This window comes from Oncorhynchus mykiss, chromosome 19, assembly GCF_013265735.2.
Source record: "Oncorhynchus mykiss isolate Arlee chromosome 19, USDA_OmykA_1.1, whole genome shotgun sequence".
NCBI lineage: Eukaryota > Metazoa > Chordata > Actinopteri > Salmoniformes > Salmonidae > Oncorhynchus > Oncorhynchus mykiss.
In genome coordinates, this window is record NC_048583.1 from 41,545,908 (window position 1) to 41,566,956 (window position 21,049).

General features: G+C 42.6%; 1 protein-coding gene across 5 annotated transcripts in view; it reads right to left on the reverse strand.

The window, feature by feature from the left end:
- Positions 1-16,632: 16,632 nt before the first annotated feature.
- LOC110498352 (kinesin-like protein KIF26A) overlaps positions 16,633-21,049 on the reverse strand; it is a 132,517-nt gene continuing 128,100 nt past the window's right edge. For 4 of the 5 annotated variants that reach the window (XM_036954831.1, XM_036954832.1, XM_036954834.1 and 1 more), the window contains 3 exons: positions 19,515-19,538; positions 19,036-19,186; positions 16,633-18,843 (listed from right to left, as the gene is read on the reverse strand). In XM_036954831.1, coding sequence (XP_036810726.1) covers positions 18,659-18,843; positions 19,036-19,186; positions 19,515-19,538 — 360 coding nt within the window. In that variant the 3' untranslated portion in view covers positions 16,633-18,658. The remainder of the gene's footprint in view (positions 18,844-19,035; positions 19,187-19,514; positions 19,539-21,049) is intronic. The other variant, XM_036954833.1, reaches the window with a different exon arrangement.

Sequence of the window (21,049 nt, forward strand, 5' to 3'; positions counted from 1 at the left end):
TTTATATTCAGGACAAAAAGTCAATTGTTTTGCTATTTCTTTTGCAGTATTACTTTAATGCCTTGTTGCAAACAGGATACATGTTTTTGAATATTTTTTATTATGTACAGTCTTCCTTCTTTTCACTCTGTCAATTAGGTTAGTATTGTGGAGTAACTATAATGTTGTTGATCCATCCTCAGTTTACTCCTGTCACAGCTATTAAACTCTGCAACTGTTTTAAAGTTACCATTGACCTCATGGTGAAATCCCTTAGCGGTTTCCTTCCTCTCTGGCAACTGAGTTAGGAAGGATGGCTGCATCTTTGTAGTGACTGGGTGTATTGACACACCATCCAAAGTATAATTAATAACTTCACCATGCTCAAAGGGATATTAAATGATCTACCAATGGGTGCCCTTCTTTGCAAGAAATTGGAAAACGTCCTTGGTGTTTGTTGTTGAATCTGTGCTTAAAATGTACTGCAGATAATTTGTGCGTGGGGTACAGAGATGAGGTTGTCATTAAAAAATCATGTTAAACACTATTATTGCACACAGAGAGTCCATGCAACTTATTACGTGTCTTGTTAAGCACATTTTTACTCCTTCATTTATTTAGGCTTGTCATAACAAAGGGGTTGAATACGTATTGACTCAACACATTTCATCTTTTCATCTTTTATTAATATGTAAAATTGTCAAAAACATAATTCTTATGGGGTATTTCGTGTCGGCCGTTGGAAAACAATCTAAATGTAATCCATTTAAAATTCAGGCTTTAACACAACAAAATGTGGGAAAAGTCAAGGGGTGTGAATACTTTCTGAAGGCACTGTAGAGGAAATCCCATAGGGAAATAGCCATCCCGGCCTGGGTAAAACATGATTACAGCACATAGATCTGGCAGAGATCCAAGAGCTAGGCTTGGTCTCTCTGAATGCCAATGGACCACAGGCAAGCTCTCACTACAATAGTACGATTGCATGTTAATTATGAAAATCACTAGTGAACTGATCATAAAGAGTGTTCTCCTGAATCTCCCACCCTCTCTGTCTCTGTCATCCTACCCATGCACCCTGTCTCAGGTTTCCCGGTCCCCACATAACCAGTGTGCGGAGAGGCCCCACAGACACCGTAAGTATGAAAGGAGTGGATGTGTGTGTATCAGGCCAGGGAGGCCAAGCTCTAATGAGAGGCTCTAATGTGGCTGGATGAAAGGAGTCTGTGCTGGGCTGGGACAGGAGAGTGATGGGGCTGTTGACACGGGGCCAGGGGGCTGGAGCCGCACAGTTTAAGATGTGGGTCATCGTGTTTAAGTGTCAGCACAAGAGAGATTGTGAGAAATCCATGTCTCTCAATGGTCCAGAACCACTTCAAAGTTCTTCCCTGACATTGGAATACACATAATTTATGGTTGGTGAATTTTTGGACACTAGGTGGTCATTCACTGTCTGTAATTTCAGTTTGATATTTCCAAAGTATTAGTAGAGGCAACCCATACATTTCGCACTTCTCTGTGGCTTAATGGATTTTGGTCCTAATCTGTAAAACATAGCAGATCTTATTGAGATTCCAGGGTTGGCTTTGAGAAATTCTCAGTACAGCCAAGCAATGGAGCTGTCAAGAAACCTGGCTGCCTTCCCAGTCTTCTTGCTCACCTTTTTCATATCTGGCACTATGAGAGACTGCTTCATATAATCTTTTCACTGATGAGACTGTAAATTTAGGTAATATATGTGAACCTCCTGGGCTTTTTTTGCTTGCATTAAGAGTTTTCTTAACTGTCTCTTAGGTTGTAATTCTTAATCATATTCAGAAAACAAGCCAAAGGCTTCCTAGTTGCATATTGTCTGGACTTTGGTAGGCCTTTGGCTACTGCTTCAACAACTGCCACATTCAACCTTCTCTCTGTTGTGGTTTGGATGTTCTTCTGACGGAAAATGGCTGCCTTCCTCAATGAGGCCTTGTCAATAAGGTCCATGGTAGTAGTGACATACTATGCTGACTGTTTTGGCATACAGGCTTTAGCCCTTTGAAAGCTCTTCTTTCTGTCAGATGGAACCTGTACATCTCGCCCTGCTGTTCGCAAGGATCTTTTAGAATATTCAAGTTGCTTTCTCGGTTCTTCTAATTTATCCACTAGTTCCTTGAGACAAATTCTCTCTGCCTCTAATTTCTCTTGTTGTGCTTTGACCTGCTTTGGCTTTTCTTTGCGTCGAGAGAGATGGTCGCCTCACTTCAGGTCCTTAGGAAATTATTTATTACATTGTTAGCCCAGAAAATCTCAAGTGTTATTACATACAGACGGGAAAAACTATTGGATATAAAAGCGATGTCAACCATCATTACGACCAGGAATACGTCTTTCCCGAAGCGGATCCTTTCTTCGGACCTCCACCCTGGACATGGGATCTTATCCCAGAGGCCGACCCAAAACAACGCGGTCGCCCCAGGAGAAGCAGACGGAGCAGCCTATTGGTCAGACACAGAAGGCGAGCACATCATCCACCGCTTCAGAGCATATTACTCGCCAATGTCCAATCTCTAGATAACAAAGTGGACGAAATTAGGACACGAGTTGCCTTCTAGAGAGACATCAGAGACTGTAACATTCTCTGTTTCACGGAAACACGGTTCACTCGGGATATGTTGTCAGAGTTGGTACAGCCACCCGGTTTCTTCACGCATCGAGCCGACAGAAACAAACATCTCTCTGGTAAGAAGAAGGGCGGGGGTGTATGCCTTATGATTAATGACTGATGGTGTAATCACAACAACATACATGAACTCAAGTCCTTTTGTTCACCTGACCTAGAATTCCTTACAATCAAATGCCGACCGCATTATCTTCCAAGAGAATTCTCTTCAATTATAGTCACAGCCGTGTATATCCCCCCCAAGCAGATATCTCGTCGGCCCTGAAAGAACTTCACTGGACTCTATGTAAACTGGAAACCATACATCCTGAGGCTGCATTTAATGTAGCTGGGGAATTTAACAAAGCTAACCTGAGAACAAGACTTCCTAAATTCTGTCAGCATATCGAATGTGCGAAACGAGCTGGTAGCATTCTGGATCATTGCTACTCTAACTTCCGCGATGCATACTAAGCCCTCCCCCACCATGCCTTCGGCAAATCTGACCATGACTCCATTTTGATGCTCCCAGCCTATAGACAGAAACTAAAACAGGAAACGCCTGTGCTCAGGTCTATCCAACGCTGGTCTAACCAATCGGATTCCACGCTTCAAGATTGCTTCGATCACGTGGACTGGGATATGTTTCCGGATAGCCTCAGACAATAACATTGATGTATACGCTGACTCGGTGAGCGAGTTTATTTGCAAGTGTATCAGTGATGTCGTACCCAATGTGACTATTGAAACCTTTCCTAACCAGAAACCCTGGTTTGATGGCAGCATTCGCGCAAAACTCCTAGCGTGAATCTTCGCTTTTAATCATGGCAAGGTGACTGGAAACATTACCGAATATAAACAGTGCAGCTATTCCCTCCGCAAGGCAATCAAACAAGAAAAGTGTCAGTATGGAGACAAAGTAGAGTCACCATTCAACAGCTCAAACAAGAGACGTATGTGGCAGGGTCTACAGTCAATCACGGATTACAAAAAGAAAACCAGCCCCGTCGCGGACATCAACGTCTTGCTCCCAGACAAATTAAATAACTTCTTTGCTCGCTTTAACCCGCTATCAAAACCTGCGGGCTCTCCTTCTCCGTGGCCAACGTGAGTAAAACATTTAAATGTGTTAAACCTCGCAAGGCTGCCGGCCTCTGGGCATCCCTAGCCGCGTCCTCAGAGCGTGCGCAGACCAGCTGGCTGGTGTGTTTACGGACATATTCAATCAATCCCTATCCCAGTCGGCTGTCCCCAGATGCTTCAAGATGGCCAACATTGTTCCTGTTCCCACGAAAGTAAGTTAACAGAACTAAATGATTATCGCCCCAATGCACTCACGTCTGTCATCATGAAGTGCTTTGAGAGACTAGTCAAGGATCATATCACCTCCACCCTACCTGATACCCTAGACCCACTCCAATTTGCTAACCGCCCCCAGGTGGTGAAGTTAGGAAACAACATCTCCAACACGCTGATCCTCAACACTGGGGCCCCACAAGGGTGCGTTCTCAGCCCTCTCCTGTACTCCCTGTTCACCCATGACTACGAGGCCATGCTCAATCATCAAGTTTGCAGACAACACTACAGTGGTAGGCTTGATTACCAACAACGACAAGACGGCCTACATGGAGGCCCTCGGAGTGTGGTGTCAGGAAAATAACCTCTCACTCAATGTCAACAAAACAAAACAAAGGCGATGATTGTGGACTTCAGGAAACAGCAGAGGGAACACCCCCCTCCCCCCCCCCCCCCCCCCCCCCCCCCCCCCCCCCCGCTACACTCACATTAACATCTGCTGACCATGAATATGTGACCAATACAATTTTATTTTATTTTATATTTTTCCTGCCTTTTTGCTTTGTCTCTTTCATTTTCCTCTTTCGACCTAGCTGCTCTCTGTTCATGTTTTTTAAAGCCAGCTTTGCATTCTTCTCTTTCTTTTTTTGCAATTCTGTTCTTGAGTTTTCTTAACACATTTTTGGTTGCTCTGGGCTTCCTCTCTTCGCTTTGCTCTCATCTTCTGCATTCTCAGGGAATCACTGGCATTACAGTGCCTTGCGAAAGTATTCGGCCCCCTTGAACTTTGCGACCTTTTGCCACATTTCAGGCTTCAAACATAAAGATATAAAACTGTATTTTTTTGTGAAGAATCAACAACAAGTGGGACACAATCATGAAGTGGAACGACATTTATTGGATATTTCAAACTTTTTTAACAAATCAAAAACTGAAAAATTGGGCGTGCAAAATTATTCAGCCCCCTTAAGTTAATACTTTGTAGTGCCACCTTTTGCTGCGATTACAGCTGTAAGTCGCTTGGGGTATGTCTCTATCAGTTTTGCACATCGAGAGACTGACATTTTTTCCCATTCCTCCTTGCAAAACAGCTCGAGCTCAGTGAGGTTGGATGGAGAGCATTTGTGAACAGCAGTTTTCAGTTCTTTCCACAGATTCTCGATTGGATTCAGGTCTGGACTTTGACTTGGCCATTCTAACACCTGGATATGTTTATTTTTGAACCATTCCATTGTAGATTTTGCTTTATGTTTTCGATCATTGTCTTGTTGGAAGACAAATCTCCGTCCCAGTCTCAGGTCTTTTGCAGACTCCATCAGGTTTTCCTCCAGTATGGTCCTGTATTTGGCTCCATCCAGCTTCCCATCAATTTTAACCATCTTCCCTGTCCCTGCTGAAGAAAAGCAGGCCCAAACCATGATGCTGCCACCACCATGTTTGACAGTGGGGATGGTGTGTTCAGCTGTGTTGCTTTTACGCCAAACATACCGTTTTGCATTGTTGCCAAAAAGTTAAATTTTGGTTTCATCTGACCAGAGCACCTTCTTCCACATGTTTGGTGTGTCTCCCAGGTGGCTTGTGGCAAACTTTAAACAACACTTTTTATGGATATCTTTAAGAAATGGCTTTCTTCTTGCCACTCTTCCATAAAGGCCAGATTTGTGCAATATACGACTGATTGTTGTCCTATGGACAGAGTCTCCCACCTCAGCTGTAGATCTCTGCAGTTCCTCCAGAGTGATCATGGGCCTCTTGGCTGCATCTCTGATCAGTCTTCTCCTTGTATGAGCTGAAAGTTTAGAGGGACGGCCAGGTCTTGGTAGATTTGCAGTGGTCTGATACTCCTTCCATTTCAATATTATCGCTTGCACAGTGCTCCTTGGGATGTTTAAAGCTTGGGAAATCTTTTTGTATCCAAATCCGGCTTTAAACTTCTTCACAACAGTATCTCGGACCTGCCTGGTGTGTTCCTTGTTCTTCATGATGCTCTCTGCGCTTTTAACGGACCTCTGAGACTATCACAGTGCATGTGCATTTATACGGAGACTTGATTACACACAGGTGGATTGTATTTATCATCATTAGTCATTTAGGTCAACATTGGATCATTCAGAGATCCTCACTGAACTTCTGGAGAGAGTTTGCTGCACTGAAAGTAAAGGGGCTGAATAATTTTGCACGCCCAATTTTTCAGTTTTTGATTTGTTAAAAAAGTTTGAAGTATCCAATAAATGTCATTCCACTTCATGATTGTGTCCCACTTGTTGCTGATTCTTCACAAAAAAATACAGTTTTATATCTTTATGTTTGAAGCCTGAAATGTGGCAAAAGGTCGCAAAGTTCAAGGGGGCCGAATACTTTCGCAAGGCACTGTATATATATTTTTATGCTGCTTCAGATTTTCTGCCTTCTCTTTGTCATTGCTTGAAATGTTCCTATTTCTTAGGATGCTATCAGCAAGGTACATCTCATGCCTCTATTGTTTGTTGTAGTTTCGTCCATTGTTTTATATTTCCTCATATTTTTTAGGGTCTTTAGTCTTCATGCTGGTTCTCCAACTTGGCTTTGTGGTTCCACTTGTTCTTTTCGGAGAGGATGAGACTCATTCATCTACATTATTACTTATGTGTAGCATATATGGCTGCTTGTTTTGGGACATTATTCAACTTTGAACTGGTAAAATTTCTGATAAAATGTAATTGTAAATTAGACTCACAAAATTCCATCTAATAGGATTAGGTTCCCGAGTGGCGCAGGCGTCAAAGGCACTGCATCTCAGTGCAAGAAGCGTCACTATAGTAGCTGGTTCGAAATTCAGGCTGTATGATTTGGATTCCCATTTGGATTTCCATAGCACAATTTGCCCAGCGCCGTTGGGGTTTGGCCGGAGATGGCCGTCATTGAATATAAGAATTTGTTCTTAACTGACTTGCCTAGTTAAATAAAGGTTAAATAAAAATAAGTATATTTTAAAACTGTCTAAGAATATATTCTGGTAGGCTATGTAAAATAATAATAATATTATAATATTGATTAATCATAAATAAAGGAGGACAAGTAGGCCTAAGGAAAACAGGAGATTTAGAACATGTTTTAGGTTTCCTTTTCAAAATCACACTTTTTATAGAAAATATAGCAAACTGGATGTTGTATATCCACAACAATGCTTAAACAACATCAGTAGACCACTTGCTGTAGTTCCTCTTTAATTAAACTGTGAACCTTGCAATTGAGAAATTGACTAGGCAAAGCAAACAAACGCCCACCCGATTTACACAAACCATCATGATATCATTCTGCCAGAAAGGATATGCTTTGTCAGACAAATTTTTACCAAATCTGTGAAGCCTCCAAGCATGAGAAAGGGTTTCAACATGTACTGTACATATGTTCCCCCTTTATATCTTAATGTGTTCACATGAAAACAAATGGAAAATTATTATTATTGACAGCTATAAACAGTCCAGTACAAGAAATGCTCACTGGTACCATAGTTGGTATGTAATGTATTATTTTACTGAGTGTACTAACATGGCATTCACTTAACTAGAGATCCATAAAGAATTTGTGCTCATGTTATGAATTGCAGAGAGTGAGTAACTATAGAAAGTGCTGCGGCTGAATCAAACAAAGTACTTCAAAGTGAACGCCTTTGCTGTAAATAAATGCAAAGCAGGGCAGTACCTAGTAGTCCCAAAGACCCGACTAGTGAAGGACCAGACACAAAGCAGATTGATCCAACCTATCATGGTATCAAAGGATGCATTGATTCTCCACCTTCTTTGGCTGTTGATGAATAGTCATGAGAAGTAGAGGCGATTGTACCAGTCTGCCAGCCAATTCAAATAGGCAAACAGCAGGACACGATACTTCCTGCCAGACAGGCCATCGTCACGGCAACTGTTGCCACGGTACAGAGCTGCCAGCCTTGGTTTGATCTGCCTGCGGAGCGGAGGCTCGGATGTGATGCTGCCAGGATGAGAAGGGGAGGGAAGGAGGTAGGGATGGGGTGCTTAAATGTTGTGTAATTAACCTCTTCACTTTGCCACATTCCTCTTCAGAAATCTAAACGAGTGACAGCTTCCTGTCAGCAGTCTGCACCAATCAGCCACTAATCTCCCTGACAGAGAGAGAGAACACAAAGACAGTGTTGGGGATGTCACCATCATGGTGTCACTGAAAGAGACTAAGGAGACACACTGCTGACGTACAGTATCAACATCTCCATTTTGAAAATGAAAGGGCTCTTTGCTACTGAGATGTACATTTGGGGAAATTCTAATGATTATCCTGAGTAAGCATACTCATCATATTTATGCATGTGAAAAAGAGACAAAAAAAGGACAGAATTTTTAAAAAAGAGAATGGGGTAATAGAGTGATTGAAATACAGACCTGGAGACAATTCAATGAATAATTTTTCCTCTCCTATTACTTCTGTAGGCATGTCATCAGAAATGAGATTTTAATAGGTGTGTGGCTTTTGGCCTGCCTCTGTCCTTTGTTGATGAATCCATTTCCACTAGCCTTCTCATGAAAACCCTGCAGATATCTTATGAATATCATATAGCCTAGATACTAACTCTCCTCAAAGTGGGTATCTATATTCAGGTTTTTGTGAATGTGGATTATAATGCACTGACTGACACGTAGCCTAATACAGTAAGAAAGATAATACCCAATATAGCACTCCTGCCTGGCCTTCAAGGTGGAGACGGCACCACCGAGCAAATGAAACATTGAGGCACATCAGAAACTTTTCTTCAGAGGCTGGGTTAGAAACTTGTGCGACTTGTGAAGGTTGTTTTTGTTCAGGCAGAACAGGCCATTCATCATGGAGGGAGACAGACAGCAGTGACCTGCCTGCCTGCTGCATAAGAGCTGCTGAGAAAGCAATCAAAGCTCTGTCTCCCTCCGACAACGTGCTACAAAGAGTTCATCCTGGTGAAAAGACAGAGTGAAGCCAAACACACTCCATTCTACTCTGTGATGAGCAAAACGGGAAATTCAATTCATCTTTTCTACTTCTATAATGGAGACCTGCAACCACATTAGCCTCTGCTTTCATTGAGTTACAGTTAACCCCAAAAAGTAGACAAATTATGTATATGGGATGTGCAAGCCTCATGGAAAGTGAGAAGTCAGATTCTTCAACTCTTATATGTGACAAATAATGTCTTTAATGTATGTCTCTACCCTTGTTTACTTTTGAGATGAACACACATGACAGATTGTTATGTCAACATTGCTATGTCAACGTTGTTATGTCAATATAACAGAATGTGACTGTGGACTATGAGATGCAATTATAGAATGGAGGCAATAAGGGAAAAGTGTTGTCAGTGTTGTACTATTTGAAGCTAATCCACAGTGTATTCCCCACACTACTCGCCAGATCTGATCTTTAGATAAACATGAGGACAGAGCCAGATAAACCAGTTACACATCTCCTAATCTAGACCTAATGCAGAGCAATGGTGTGTAACCCCATCAACAAATCCAGCTGACTTTCAGTTCAGAGTTCATTCAGAAGGTATAGACCCCAATCCCCACACTGATCCCAGCCAGCTCTATGGCGTGTTGACAAAATAGTAACCAATAGGGAACATCAAAGTAGGCCGCCCTTTTCAGCAGCATCAGGTCTTAGGAGGGCCATCTACAGCTCTTTTCTACGCCCTGGCAGGAGGACACAGTCATTAGCCTGATTTCCTCTGTTCTACAGTGGATCAACCTATCTGTTGGATGTAATGCAACTCACTACACACACTCAATTAGGTATTCAGCCAATCTGAATAGGCTAATCACAAAAACTCTTACATGTGTAATTCAAATAGTAGATGACATTGCCTTAACATTTACAATCAGTATAATAAAAGCATCTCACACATAACTCTTTCAAACAAAGAGCGTCGTTACGTAAATCTTCAGTTGTCTACATGAATCAATCTGGAGCCAGGGACACAAAGACCAATCAAAAAGAGCACTGCGATAGAAACAATAGTTCCCAGCTGTCATCAACATATTCATAAGGTCAAGTATTCTGTGGAAGTCTGGTCGATTTCTGACCATGTCTTATCTGTGCATAACTTCAGCATTAGATCCCCACCCGGCCCAGTCTCTCCCTCCTGTTGTAAGATACAGAGATAGAGGCCGATTAAAATCCTCTGAGATCAGGAGGATTAGAAGTGACAGTGAGGGGCTAGCAGGTGGCCAGCAGGTGACCACGCTCATTTGCTTCCGTATCTTACTCATCTATGCATGCACTGTGCTGCTAGATACCTTATCTACAAGGTATACCACAGGTCAGTGGAGATCCATAGAACAATGATTCTGCAAGCACGGTTGTTTTCCAACAGTGGCACGAGGTTAATTAAATGGCCTTTCATACCTTTACCGTATTGCTGATCAAAGAAGAACCCAAACTCCTGTCTGTAGCTACTAGAAGTTGTTTATTTCCCTACTTCAAACACGCATCTTGTCAACAGGACAAATTACAAATGTACTCAGAAAGCATACTAATGACTTCTGTATATATTAAACAGAGTCAAAGTAAAGTAAAGCACTCCCCTTGTAACTCTGCATGTTTCCATGACAGCGTCAGTCAGTATGTGTCCATCTTGGACACCTAGCTGGTCAGTCAGGCTGAGTGACACTGCTCTGTTGTCGGCTGCCACTGCCATCAGAAGTGAACAGAACTGGGATGTGTGTGTGTGTGTGTGTGTGTGTGTGTGTGTGTGTGTGTGTGTGTGTGTGTGTGTGTGTGTGTGTGTGTGTGTGTGTGTGTGTGTGTGTGTGTGTGTGTGTGTGTGTGTGTGTGTGTGCGTGCGTGCATGCGTGCGTGTGTGCGTGCATGCATGTCTGTTTTATGCTTCTGGAGGTGGACGGACACAGCAGCTTGCCAACGCTCCCTGGTCAAACCATACGAGGCCAACTCATCCACTGACCCACGTCCAGACGTGGGGGGGCTTTCTTCATGAGGCTACAAGATGTATCACTTTGTGGCCGGTGCCAAGATTACAATCTATTTTGCCAATTATCTCTATTATATTCCCATTGCCACGTGACAGAGGCCTAGCTCAATGCTTTACCCTCATCTGGTCATGCTCTGCATAGGAGGATTCAATAAACAAGGTTAAGTGTTAAGTGATAGATCACTCCGGCTGTCTCCACGGGAAATTCATTCCCTTTCACATAATGATTAGGTCTGGCTTTGATTTGGTGCCTGTAGTGTTATCTGAACTCAATGTCAGAGTGTTAGACCTTTATGTCTATACACGCAGAACTTACAGCCCTTACACTAAATCTTATGGGACCCTAGATCTTAAAGCCCTATTTAAGAGCGCAAGTGGACTCACTAATGTCATCTGTTTTGGAGTGCAGGGACAGGGACAGGGAGACGTGTGAGTCTTACATCTCCCCAAGCCTTTGATAATTTAAGGACTTTTTCCCAAACCAGCTTGCTTTAATTACTGAGATTAAGTGGCGACATTTGGTCAAATGTATAGTTTTTCTTGAGAGAAAAGGCTTGGGTTTAGACTGCAATCTATGTGATTGCAGTCAGAGCAGTAAATCCAATGCCCAGGGCAGCTCCAGCTTCCAGGTACCCCAATAGAGCAAGGGGACTCATAAATCAATGTTTTCCCCATCTACATGGACAGTGGATACAGCAAACAACTGGTCAGTGTTATCTACTACATTGATAGTGACAGAGACAGTCAGTGCTGCTGTTGTAAACAACTCATTGGGGTATTCCAATCTCATGTATGAAATGGTTACATTCAGTCACTCCTGGGCCGCCAGCTGGGTAATTTTCTTCTAAACGAACTAGGAAATACAGAGGGGGGGGGGGGGGGGGGGGGGGGGAGAAAGAGATGGAGAGAGAGAGATCAAAATGTGCTATAATTGAAGTGGGACACTATTAGGATACTTTTTTTGAACAGTTCAGTGAGGGGGAAAATCCTTCAATTTGTTTTCAGATGACAGGAAAGGGAAAATCGAAATTATGATTAAACTTTTTTGAGCCGAGGGGTGAGGGAGGAGGGCCTACTTGACTCTTCAATGAACTCATTTTTATTCTCATAACATCCGACTCCCTGCGCATATGAGAAGAGCCCTGAGGCAAAGAGAGCAGGGGAAGACTGGGTCTAGTGGGCCAGGAGCCCACGGACTCAGCAGCCATTAGTACTCAGCGGCAGGCCTGACCAACTGTCTCCATGTAGACACAAAGCACTTCGCTCAGAGCAGTGGGAAACTGTCCGAGCTGTCAGGGGAATGAATGACTTGTCACAAGACACTCACTTTCCACCAAACAACTGCAGGCTTAGATTTCTTATCCAGTGTAAATGAAAGTGTGCTGTGTAAAATCAGTAAACCATAGTTATAAAGGTAGAAATGTCAGAGCATAGAAGGATTAAATCAAAGTATCCAGTACTATACATCAAATCAAATCAAAGTTTATTGGTCGAGTACACAGTTTTGTAGATGCTATTACAGATGCAGTGAAATGCTTATGTTTCTATCTCCAACAGTGCAGCAATATCTAGCAATACAATAACACTACACACATAATCCCAATGTTTAAAAAAATAACAAGAAATTAAGACATCAGAACGAGCAATATCAGAGTCCAGAATATATATATATATATATATATATATATATATATATATATATGTGTGTGTGGATGTTGTGTATGGACAGTATATTAATGGAAAAGGTGTGTACAGCAGTAATTATATAGGATGAGCCATGACTAGCATACAGTATATACATATAAAGTGGTAAAACAGTATGTAAACATTATTAAAGTGCCCAGTGTTCAATGACTATGTACAGTGCCTTGCGAAAGTATTCGGCCCCCTTGAACTTTGCGACCTTTTGCCACATTTCAGGCTTCAAACATAAAGATATAAAACTGTATTTTTTTGTGAAGAATCAACAACAAGTGGGACACAATCATGAAGTGGAACGACATTTATTGGATATTTCAAACTTTTTTAACAAATCAAAAACTGAAAAATTGGGCGTGCAAAATTATTCAGCCCCTTTACTTTCAGTGCAGCAAACTCTCTCCAGAAGTTCAGTGAGGATCTCTGAATTATCCAATGTTGACCTAAATGACTAATGATGATAGATACAATCCACCTGTGTGTAATCAAGTCTCCGTATAAATGCACCTGCACTGTGATAGTCTCAGAGGTCCGTTAAAAGCGCAGAGAGCATCATGAAGAACAAGGAACACACCAGGCAGGTCCGAGATACTGTTGTGAAGAAGTTTAAAGCCGGATTTGGATACAAAAAGATTTCCCAAGCTTTAAACATCCCAAGGAGCACTGTGCAAGCGATAATATTGAAATGGAAGGAGTATCAGACCACTGCAAATCTACCAAGACCTGGCCGTCCCTCTAAACTTTCAGCTCATACAAGGAGAAGACTGATCAGAGATGCAGCCAAGAGGCCCATGATCACTCTGGATGAACTGCAGAGATCTACAGCTGAGGTGGGAGACTCTGTCCATAGGACAACAATCAGTCGTATATTGCACAAATCTGGCCTTTATGGAAGAGTGGCAAGAAGAAAGCCATTTCTTAAAGATATCCATAAAAAGTGTTGTTTAAAGTTTGCCACAAGCCACCTGGGAGACACACCAAACATGTGGAAGAAGGTGCTCTGGTCAGATGAAACCAAAATTGAACTTTTTGGCAACAATGCAAAACGTTATGTTTGGCGTAAAAGCAACACAGCTGAACACACCATCCCACTGTCAAACATGGTGGTGGCAGCATCATGGTTTGGGCCTGCTTTTCTTCAGCAGGGACAGGGAAGATGGTTAAAATTGATGGGAAGATGAATGGAGCCAAATACAGGACCATTCTGGAAGAAAACCTGATGGAGTCTGCAAAAGACCTGAGACTGGGACGGAGATTTGTCTTCCAACAAGACAATGATCCAAAACATAAAGCAAAATCTACAATGGAATGGTTCAAAAATAAACATATCCAGGTGTTAGAATGGCCAAGTCAAAGTCCAGACCTGAATCCAATCGAGAATCTGTGGAAAGAACTGAAAACTGCTGTTCACAAATGCTCTCCATACAACCTCACTGAGCTCGAGCTGTTTTGCAAGGAGGAATGGGCCAAAAAATTCAGTCTCTCGATGTGCAAAACTGATAGAGACATACATCAAGCGACTTACAGCTGTAATCGCAGCAAAAGGTGGCGCTACAAAGTATTAACTTAAGGGGGCTGAATAATTTTGCACGCCCAATTTTTCAGTTTTTGATTTGTTAAAAAAGTTTGAAATATCCAATAAATGTCGTTCCACTTCATGATTGTGTCCCACTTGTTGTTGATTCTTCACAAAAAAATACAGTTTTATATCTTTATGTTTGAAGCCTGAAATGTGGCAAAAGGTCGCAAAGTTCAAGGGGGCCGAATACTTTCGCAAGGCACTGTACATAGGGCAGCAGTCTCTAAGGTGCAGGGCAGGGTACTGGGTGGAGGTCGGCTAGTGATGACTTTAACAGTCTGCTGGCCTGGAGATAGAAGCTGTTAATCAGTCTCTCGGTCCCAGCTTTGATATACTGGTACTGTCTCTGCCTTCTAGATGGTAGCGGGGTGAAAAGGCCTTGCCTCAAGTGGCTGACGTCCTTGATGAGCTTCTTGGTCTTACTGTGACACAGTGTATTGTAGATGTCTTGGCAGGCAGTGTGCCTCCGATGATGCGTTGGGCTGACCGCACTACCCTCTGGAGAGCCCTATGGCTGCGGATGGTACAGTTGCTGTGAAACAGTCCGACAGAATGCTCTCGATGGTGCATCTGCAGAAGTTTGTGAGGGTCTTAGGGGCCAAGACACCGAGGATTTGGAACTTTTCGACCCTCTCTGTGGGTGGGAGCGTGCTCTCTCTGATGACTTTGGTTGTCCACAATCAGCTCTTTAGTTTTGTTGATGTTGAGGGAGAGGTTATTTTCCTGTCACCACACCGCCAGGGCTCTCACCTCCTCCCTGTAGGCTGTCTCATCGTTGTTGGTAATCAGGCTTACCACTGTTGTGTCGTCATATGGTGCCATATGGTCCCTCCCTGTAATATACTTATTAAAATGTGTATTCTATTCCACTGAGTTATTTACTTTATGTTTGAATTATTTTCCTGTATTATTTCTTATTGTTGTTGCATTGTTGAGAAGGAACCTGCAAGTAAGCATTTCGTTGGACGGTGTATCCCATGTGCATCCTGTACATATGACAAATAAAACTTGAAACATATGGTACTCATCACCAGGAATCTAATGTGCAAGAGAGTGGGGCACTTCTGTTCACCATTGAGAGCTCCGAGTTGGCCCTCCTTCCCTCTGAGTCAAAGAGCACCCAGACCCAGGGCGGGTAAAGGCAAAATGCACCCGTGGATTTGATTAAAAACACAGCAACCAGCTTCTCCTGCCAGGCCACCAAATCATTCTACTACGCTTTTAATCAAATTAAATGAACAGGGAGGAAGCAAGATGGTATCACTCAGCATGGTGGACTTCAACATCTCCACTCATCTACAAAATATTGCACACCAGGAGACCTGGCATCACACGGAGTAGAAAACCATATTTGATAGAGGCATCATTAATCTTGCTGCACCTCTAATATCTATTTGATGGCTGCATATTTCATTCTTGTCAAACTCCCTCCCCAAAAAGTTTTATTCTTCATAAATCATTGCACAAAAATGCTTACATATGCACCTGGGAGATGAATCATCACAAGCAGCTCTTTGGTAGCATTAATCAGATGGGGAAAACTTATCTGTGGGAACAGGTTGTTGTTAAATATCGCTGTACTGCTGTACTGTACTATCATACTGTACTGTCTTTGGTAAGGCCTTCATTACATTCTCCTCAATCTAACTCGATGACATTCATATCTAGTTGGTTTGAGGACGGTTATGGGTACCAATATCTAATGTAGCATGCATAAAATAAATGCCTGAAACTTGATCCCCTACATACTGGTCTTGACAAGACGAAAACAAACTGTCATGGATGGTTCCCTTCTGCACTGTTCAACCAATCAAGTAGATATGGAGGAGTTAAGATGGAGTGAAATGGTCCCTTCACATCAACAGCATGGTGAAGTATGTGCAACAGCGCCTCTTCAACCTCAGGAGTATGAAGATATGCAGAAACTGCTTCTCCAATATAAATACCCAATCACGTTTTTAGGTGATGTCATGGTGACGTTGGCTAGCTAAACTCATGAGCAGAAACACGCCATTGACTTGAATCTAAAGGGGGGATACCTAGTCAGTTGTACAGCTGAATGCGTTCAACTGAAATGTGTCTTCCCGCATTTAACCCAACTCCTCTGAATCAGAGAGCTGCGGGGGGATGCCTTAATCTAGGTTGTGCCTTTAGATTGCGAGAAAATGAACGACTAAGGAAGATGTTTCACTTCTCTCACTGACTTCTCTAACTCCAAACGCCAGCCTGGTTTGCTTGGTCTTGCGATGTTGCGCCTCTGGGTTTAGAAAATCTGTGGTGTCGCCTTGTTAAAGTCCAAAAGTAGAAGTTGCGTCACAGGCTCTCTTTTCCCCTGAAAACCGGAACATCCGGTTGTTTGGCAGAGGCTAGGATACCAATGACCAACAGGTCATGTGGTTTTGAATTATGTAGGCCAAACATAATGGTTTATTTCAAAAGAACCAACGAAGGAAAAATCATTCCAAGTCAGCTATAAGAAGAAAGACTTTATTCACAGAGAAAACTCAACACGCGCTGCCATATCATACATTTTTACACAGGGTCAGAAAATCCTTTACAAAAACCAAAGACATTCGAAAATATGGGTTTTGATATGAAATATGACATGCATCAACTTTCTTGAAAAAATGTTTTTGTTTGCTAATAGTCATGAAACTAACCCAGCATGATCGAGAGCCAAAGATATTATAAAAATCAAAATGGTAAAAATGGAATAGAAATCATTCTTACAAATGAATAAAAAATCTCATGCAGCATCTTCAGAAAGGGCCTGAGGGTATATCTTTGTAAGAGGAAAGAAAACAAATGAATATTTTAGTTACATAAATCAAACACATCAAAATACAACCAAATCCAGTTTCTTACTCTAGATAGCCAAAACCAGTTCATCTTCTTTGTCCACACCATTTTCAGAGAAGTGATTAAAACACAAACATTCTGGCAGCTACATACAGCTAGTTGATTGATTGTATTTGCCAAACAACGTCTAAATCTGATGGCGGCAATTTCTTCACTGCATGTAAACACGGGAAACTGTGGTTTCTCACGGCCTTTATTTAGGACACTGTCCTCTTGGAGCCTATCCTAGTCTTTGATTGAGACATCCGGTTAAATTAGTAAAGAAAGTAGAAGGTTGGAGAGAAGTGCTATCTGTGTAATATGTGTAGCTTTGAAGCATAACTCAGAGAGGGTTCTGAGTCATTGCAAACTGTCTGTGCTCTTGATCTTAGTGCTTTGTGGAGGTTAATCTTATAGTGGAAGTGAGAATGTTGGAATGCATAGAACCAAGGCTTGGCACCACTTAAAAGAGCACTCCACAAAATAGCCATAGAATGACCCTTGCTTGTGGCATCTCATCTATGCCCTTTTGTTTGTGTCAGTAGAACCCAGTAGAGGCCCATCTAGGGATAAAATAGGCGCACTGACTAGCACCTCTGTGCCTTGGGAATAATACTCAGCATGCTTCCGGGAGGGAGGGTGACAGAGGTCTGTCAGGTTGACTCTGGACACCCCTAGCACAGAGCACTGGGGAGAGCCAACTGTCACACCCATGAATCATGGCGTACACACAGCCTGTTGGGAGCAGGTCCTGTATGTAGACCCCTCTGATTGATGTGTTCTGCCGTTGCCACATCTCCAATTAAATAAACAAGGGCAAACACATCTCCGCCCCACATACCACATACTTTCCTCTCCCCTTCTCTACACCTCCACCATCACCCATCTCAGCACCTCCACTGGGGCCCCTTGTGATCAAGGCAACTGGAGGGAAGAAACATTTACTCAACCCTGCTAGCTTTCAGCTGGCAGTGGCTGAGTGATAACAGTAAATTGAGTCCTTGACAAGATAACACATACCTGTTTTAAAAGGTAGACTACTGAACCAGAAAGATAACATAAGGCGCAAGAGGCTGGATGAACATGGGCAAAATGCTGACTGAGGTTGGTTTGAAACATGAGAAAAGGCCAAGTTTGGGAACGCAATAACATTAGCTTATTGCTCTTCTTTTTTGTCTTCTTTTTTTACCTAGAAATGATATTTTACACACAGCATAATCATATAAATACACTATACAATGCATATAAAATAATTATTTCTTAAAAGGAATATGTTCAGGGTTTGCTTAGGTATGCTGGTTATGATACTAGCACCATACAAAAAATAATGACTCAAAATAAGTCGAGTGAAAAAGGCACTTCCGGGTCTCGTTGAATGACTCTTGGTTAAATGATGGCCTCTCTCCCATCATGCTGGAAAACAGAAACTGTTGTGTCTGTGCACACACTTAACTCCCATTCCAACATGAACATGTCCAGAACGAGGCACTGCAGATAAGTCGGTTCAGATCTCCTGTCTCCATGCAAAGACACCCAAACCGTTTGTCTCATCTTTTGTCTTTTTTGTTTTTCTTCCAGCAATAACTATGAACTGGCTGCTACATTTCATAATTCTTCCGTTCTCACTTCCTTGATTCTCCATCTCTTCTTTTGCTCATTGTCAGACTTCCACTTCTCGCAGTCCCTCTTGAGTGTTGGGCGGTGATGCCACACTGATGTCGAAGCAGGTCACCATCATGACACGTGACTTGCATAGGTTGACACAGAACTCCAGCTCCTCTGTGACCTGACCCAGGGCCTGCAGGTACTCCTGGGACTCCTTGTCCAAATCCTGGTCCACCTCAACTGGAAGAGAAGAGACAGGAGAGCAGATGAGTAAAGTCCTGGTCACACACAATCAACTGAAAACTGGAAGACAGAATCAAGTTAACTTTCAATAGGAAGATAACTGTCTATTTTTGTAGGGAATATGAATAATAAAAAGGTGTACATCTCCATATGCCCCAATCCTGGTAGAATAATGTAGCAGACACTCACACTCTCCTATCCACTTGCAAGGGTCCATCATCAGCAGGGTCTTGGTGTCCTCTAGCTCTTCCTTAAGTGCCTCATGTTTGATCTTCAGCTCCCTGATCTGCTGCTGCCGCCGCTCCAGAACCTTCAGCTTACTGTTGAAGTACAGCAGGCCCTGAGAGAGAGAGAGAGAGAGAGAGAGAGAGAGAGAGAGAGAGAGAGAGAGAGAGAGGTGAGTGACTGAGGAACTGTTTGAAATAAAGAATAATAATAGTCATTCACTAGCATTTTTGTTGCTGCTGAAGAATTGCAAGATATACAGACACAGTCGTGTGTATTACCATTTCCTGTCACAATAGAACAAACCTAATTTGAGATATGTGTATGCAACTCGAACAATCCAATTACTTCCTGTTTTTCCCCTCTTAACCCTTACTCCAAACTATTCCCCAACTCCCATTGAAGAATAATCAAGCCTCAGCCATCCAGCAAAATCAACATACCTTCTCAACATCCTGGAATGGCTGCTAAAGATGAGAAAAGAGAAGAAAATAAAATACATATTGTAAAAAATATGCTTGTACTCTAGAGAGAGTAATGATCTCACAGTTAGAACTCAAACAAATGCAACACACAAACATGCATGAATATACAGAGTCTTAAACCCTGTATACTGTATGTAGACAGAAAAAGCCATGTGCACACAAATAGACATCTGAGAATACAAGCACAGAAACCAGCCATGATGCACACATTGCATGGTATTCCAAAACTGGCCCGGGAACAGTGGGGGATGTGCGAGGCAAAGCACTTCATTACCAGCCATTCAGCCAGTGATGGTTGGGAAAGACAAATTGAAGATCATCTTTTCCTAATTGAAACTAAATCAAACCACCATCCAGCTGATTTAAAATCTCTTAACAAATTCCTGTCTGGCTGCCTCTAACTTGTGGGAGCAGTTAATGACCCGTGGCAAGTGGAGCCAGCCATAAAGAGCCATCAGGCAGCCACGGATGGGCCATGGTGATGGCTGATAGGGTGTGGGGATGTAGAGGGGGGATGCACATTCATCACACATTCCTGGACTGCTTTTTCCACCACCACCACTCCATCCCCCTCTGTCAATCAGCACCAGCAGTGAGCCCCAGCGATCAGTCATATATAAAGCAATTAACGCCAGACAGTAATTGCCTCCTGATCTCTTCACATTCCTGGTCACACAGACACATAAAGACTTTGGGATTCACCATTGGCCAGAATAAAGATCAAACATCTCAGATGCATATTTTCACCTTGTTCTTTAATAAGAACCTGAGAAAGAGTGAGCTAAGACTTTCCCACGATGTCATGCCTATGGGCCCGACTCCACCAGGGGGAAAAGGGAGGCTTAACACTCTCAGTTAAAACTTGTGCCCCCTCCGTTTTAGTTATGTCCTGATATGAAAATATAAAAAATTATTGAGTGACAGGTTGATGCAAAATCTGTATCTCCACTGCGCTGTGTCAGCACAGTGAAGATAGTGTGCCGCGGTGTGTGCAGGGGGGCTATGGAAAGCCACTGGGGCAGTTAGGTATGACTCCTTTGGGTTTCCATAAAAAGCGGGGAAAACACTTTTCATCTGTGGTAGGCTAAGCGAATAACGTAATACGCCTCTACCTGTAATATTTGATTTTGATTTGTACGGGCGCGGTCAAGTTTACTGTTGAAGCTGCTTCACTCAACTCTGCCTCACGCCCTACCACAACAGAGTTTAGTTAGCTTCTTAGCTAGCTGTTAAAAAACATTAGTGTTTTTAACCTTAGCCTATTTAGCTAGCTCACTGCCACGATGGATATCAGAAATTGCCTTCGCCAATGTACCCACACAAAGCCAAAGTGTAAAATAATATTCTTAGATGCTGTCAGTGGTGAAATGTCAGAACGATTCAGAGAACGCAACAGCCAATTGGTGAAGGCCTTGTGTGCCCTTGACCCAGAAAGCCATGACTTTCTAGATTGAAAAAGTTGAAACCACTGCTAGATCTAAGTAAAACCAGGC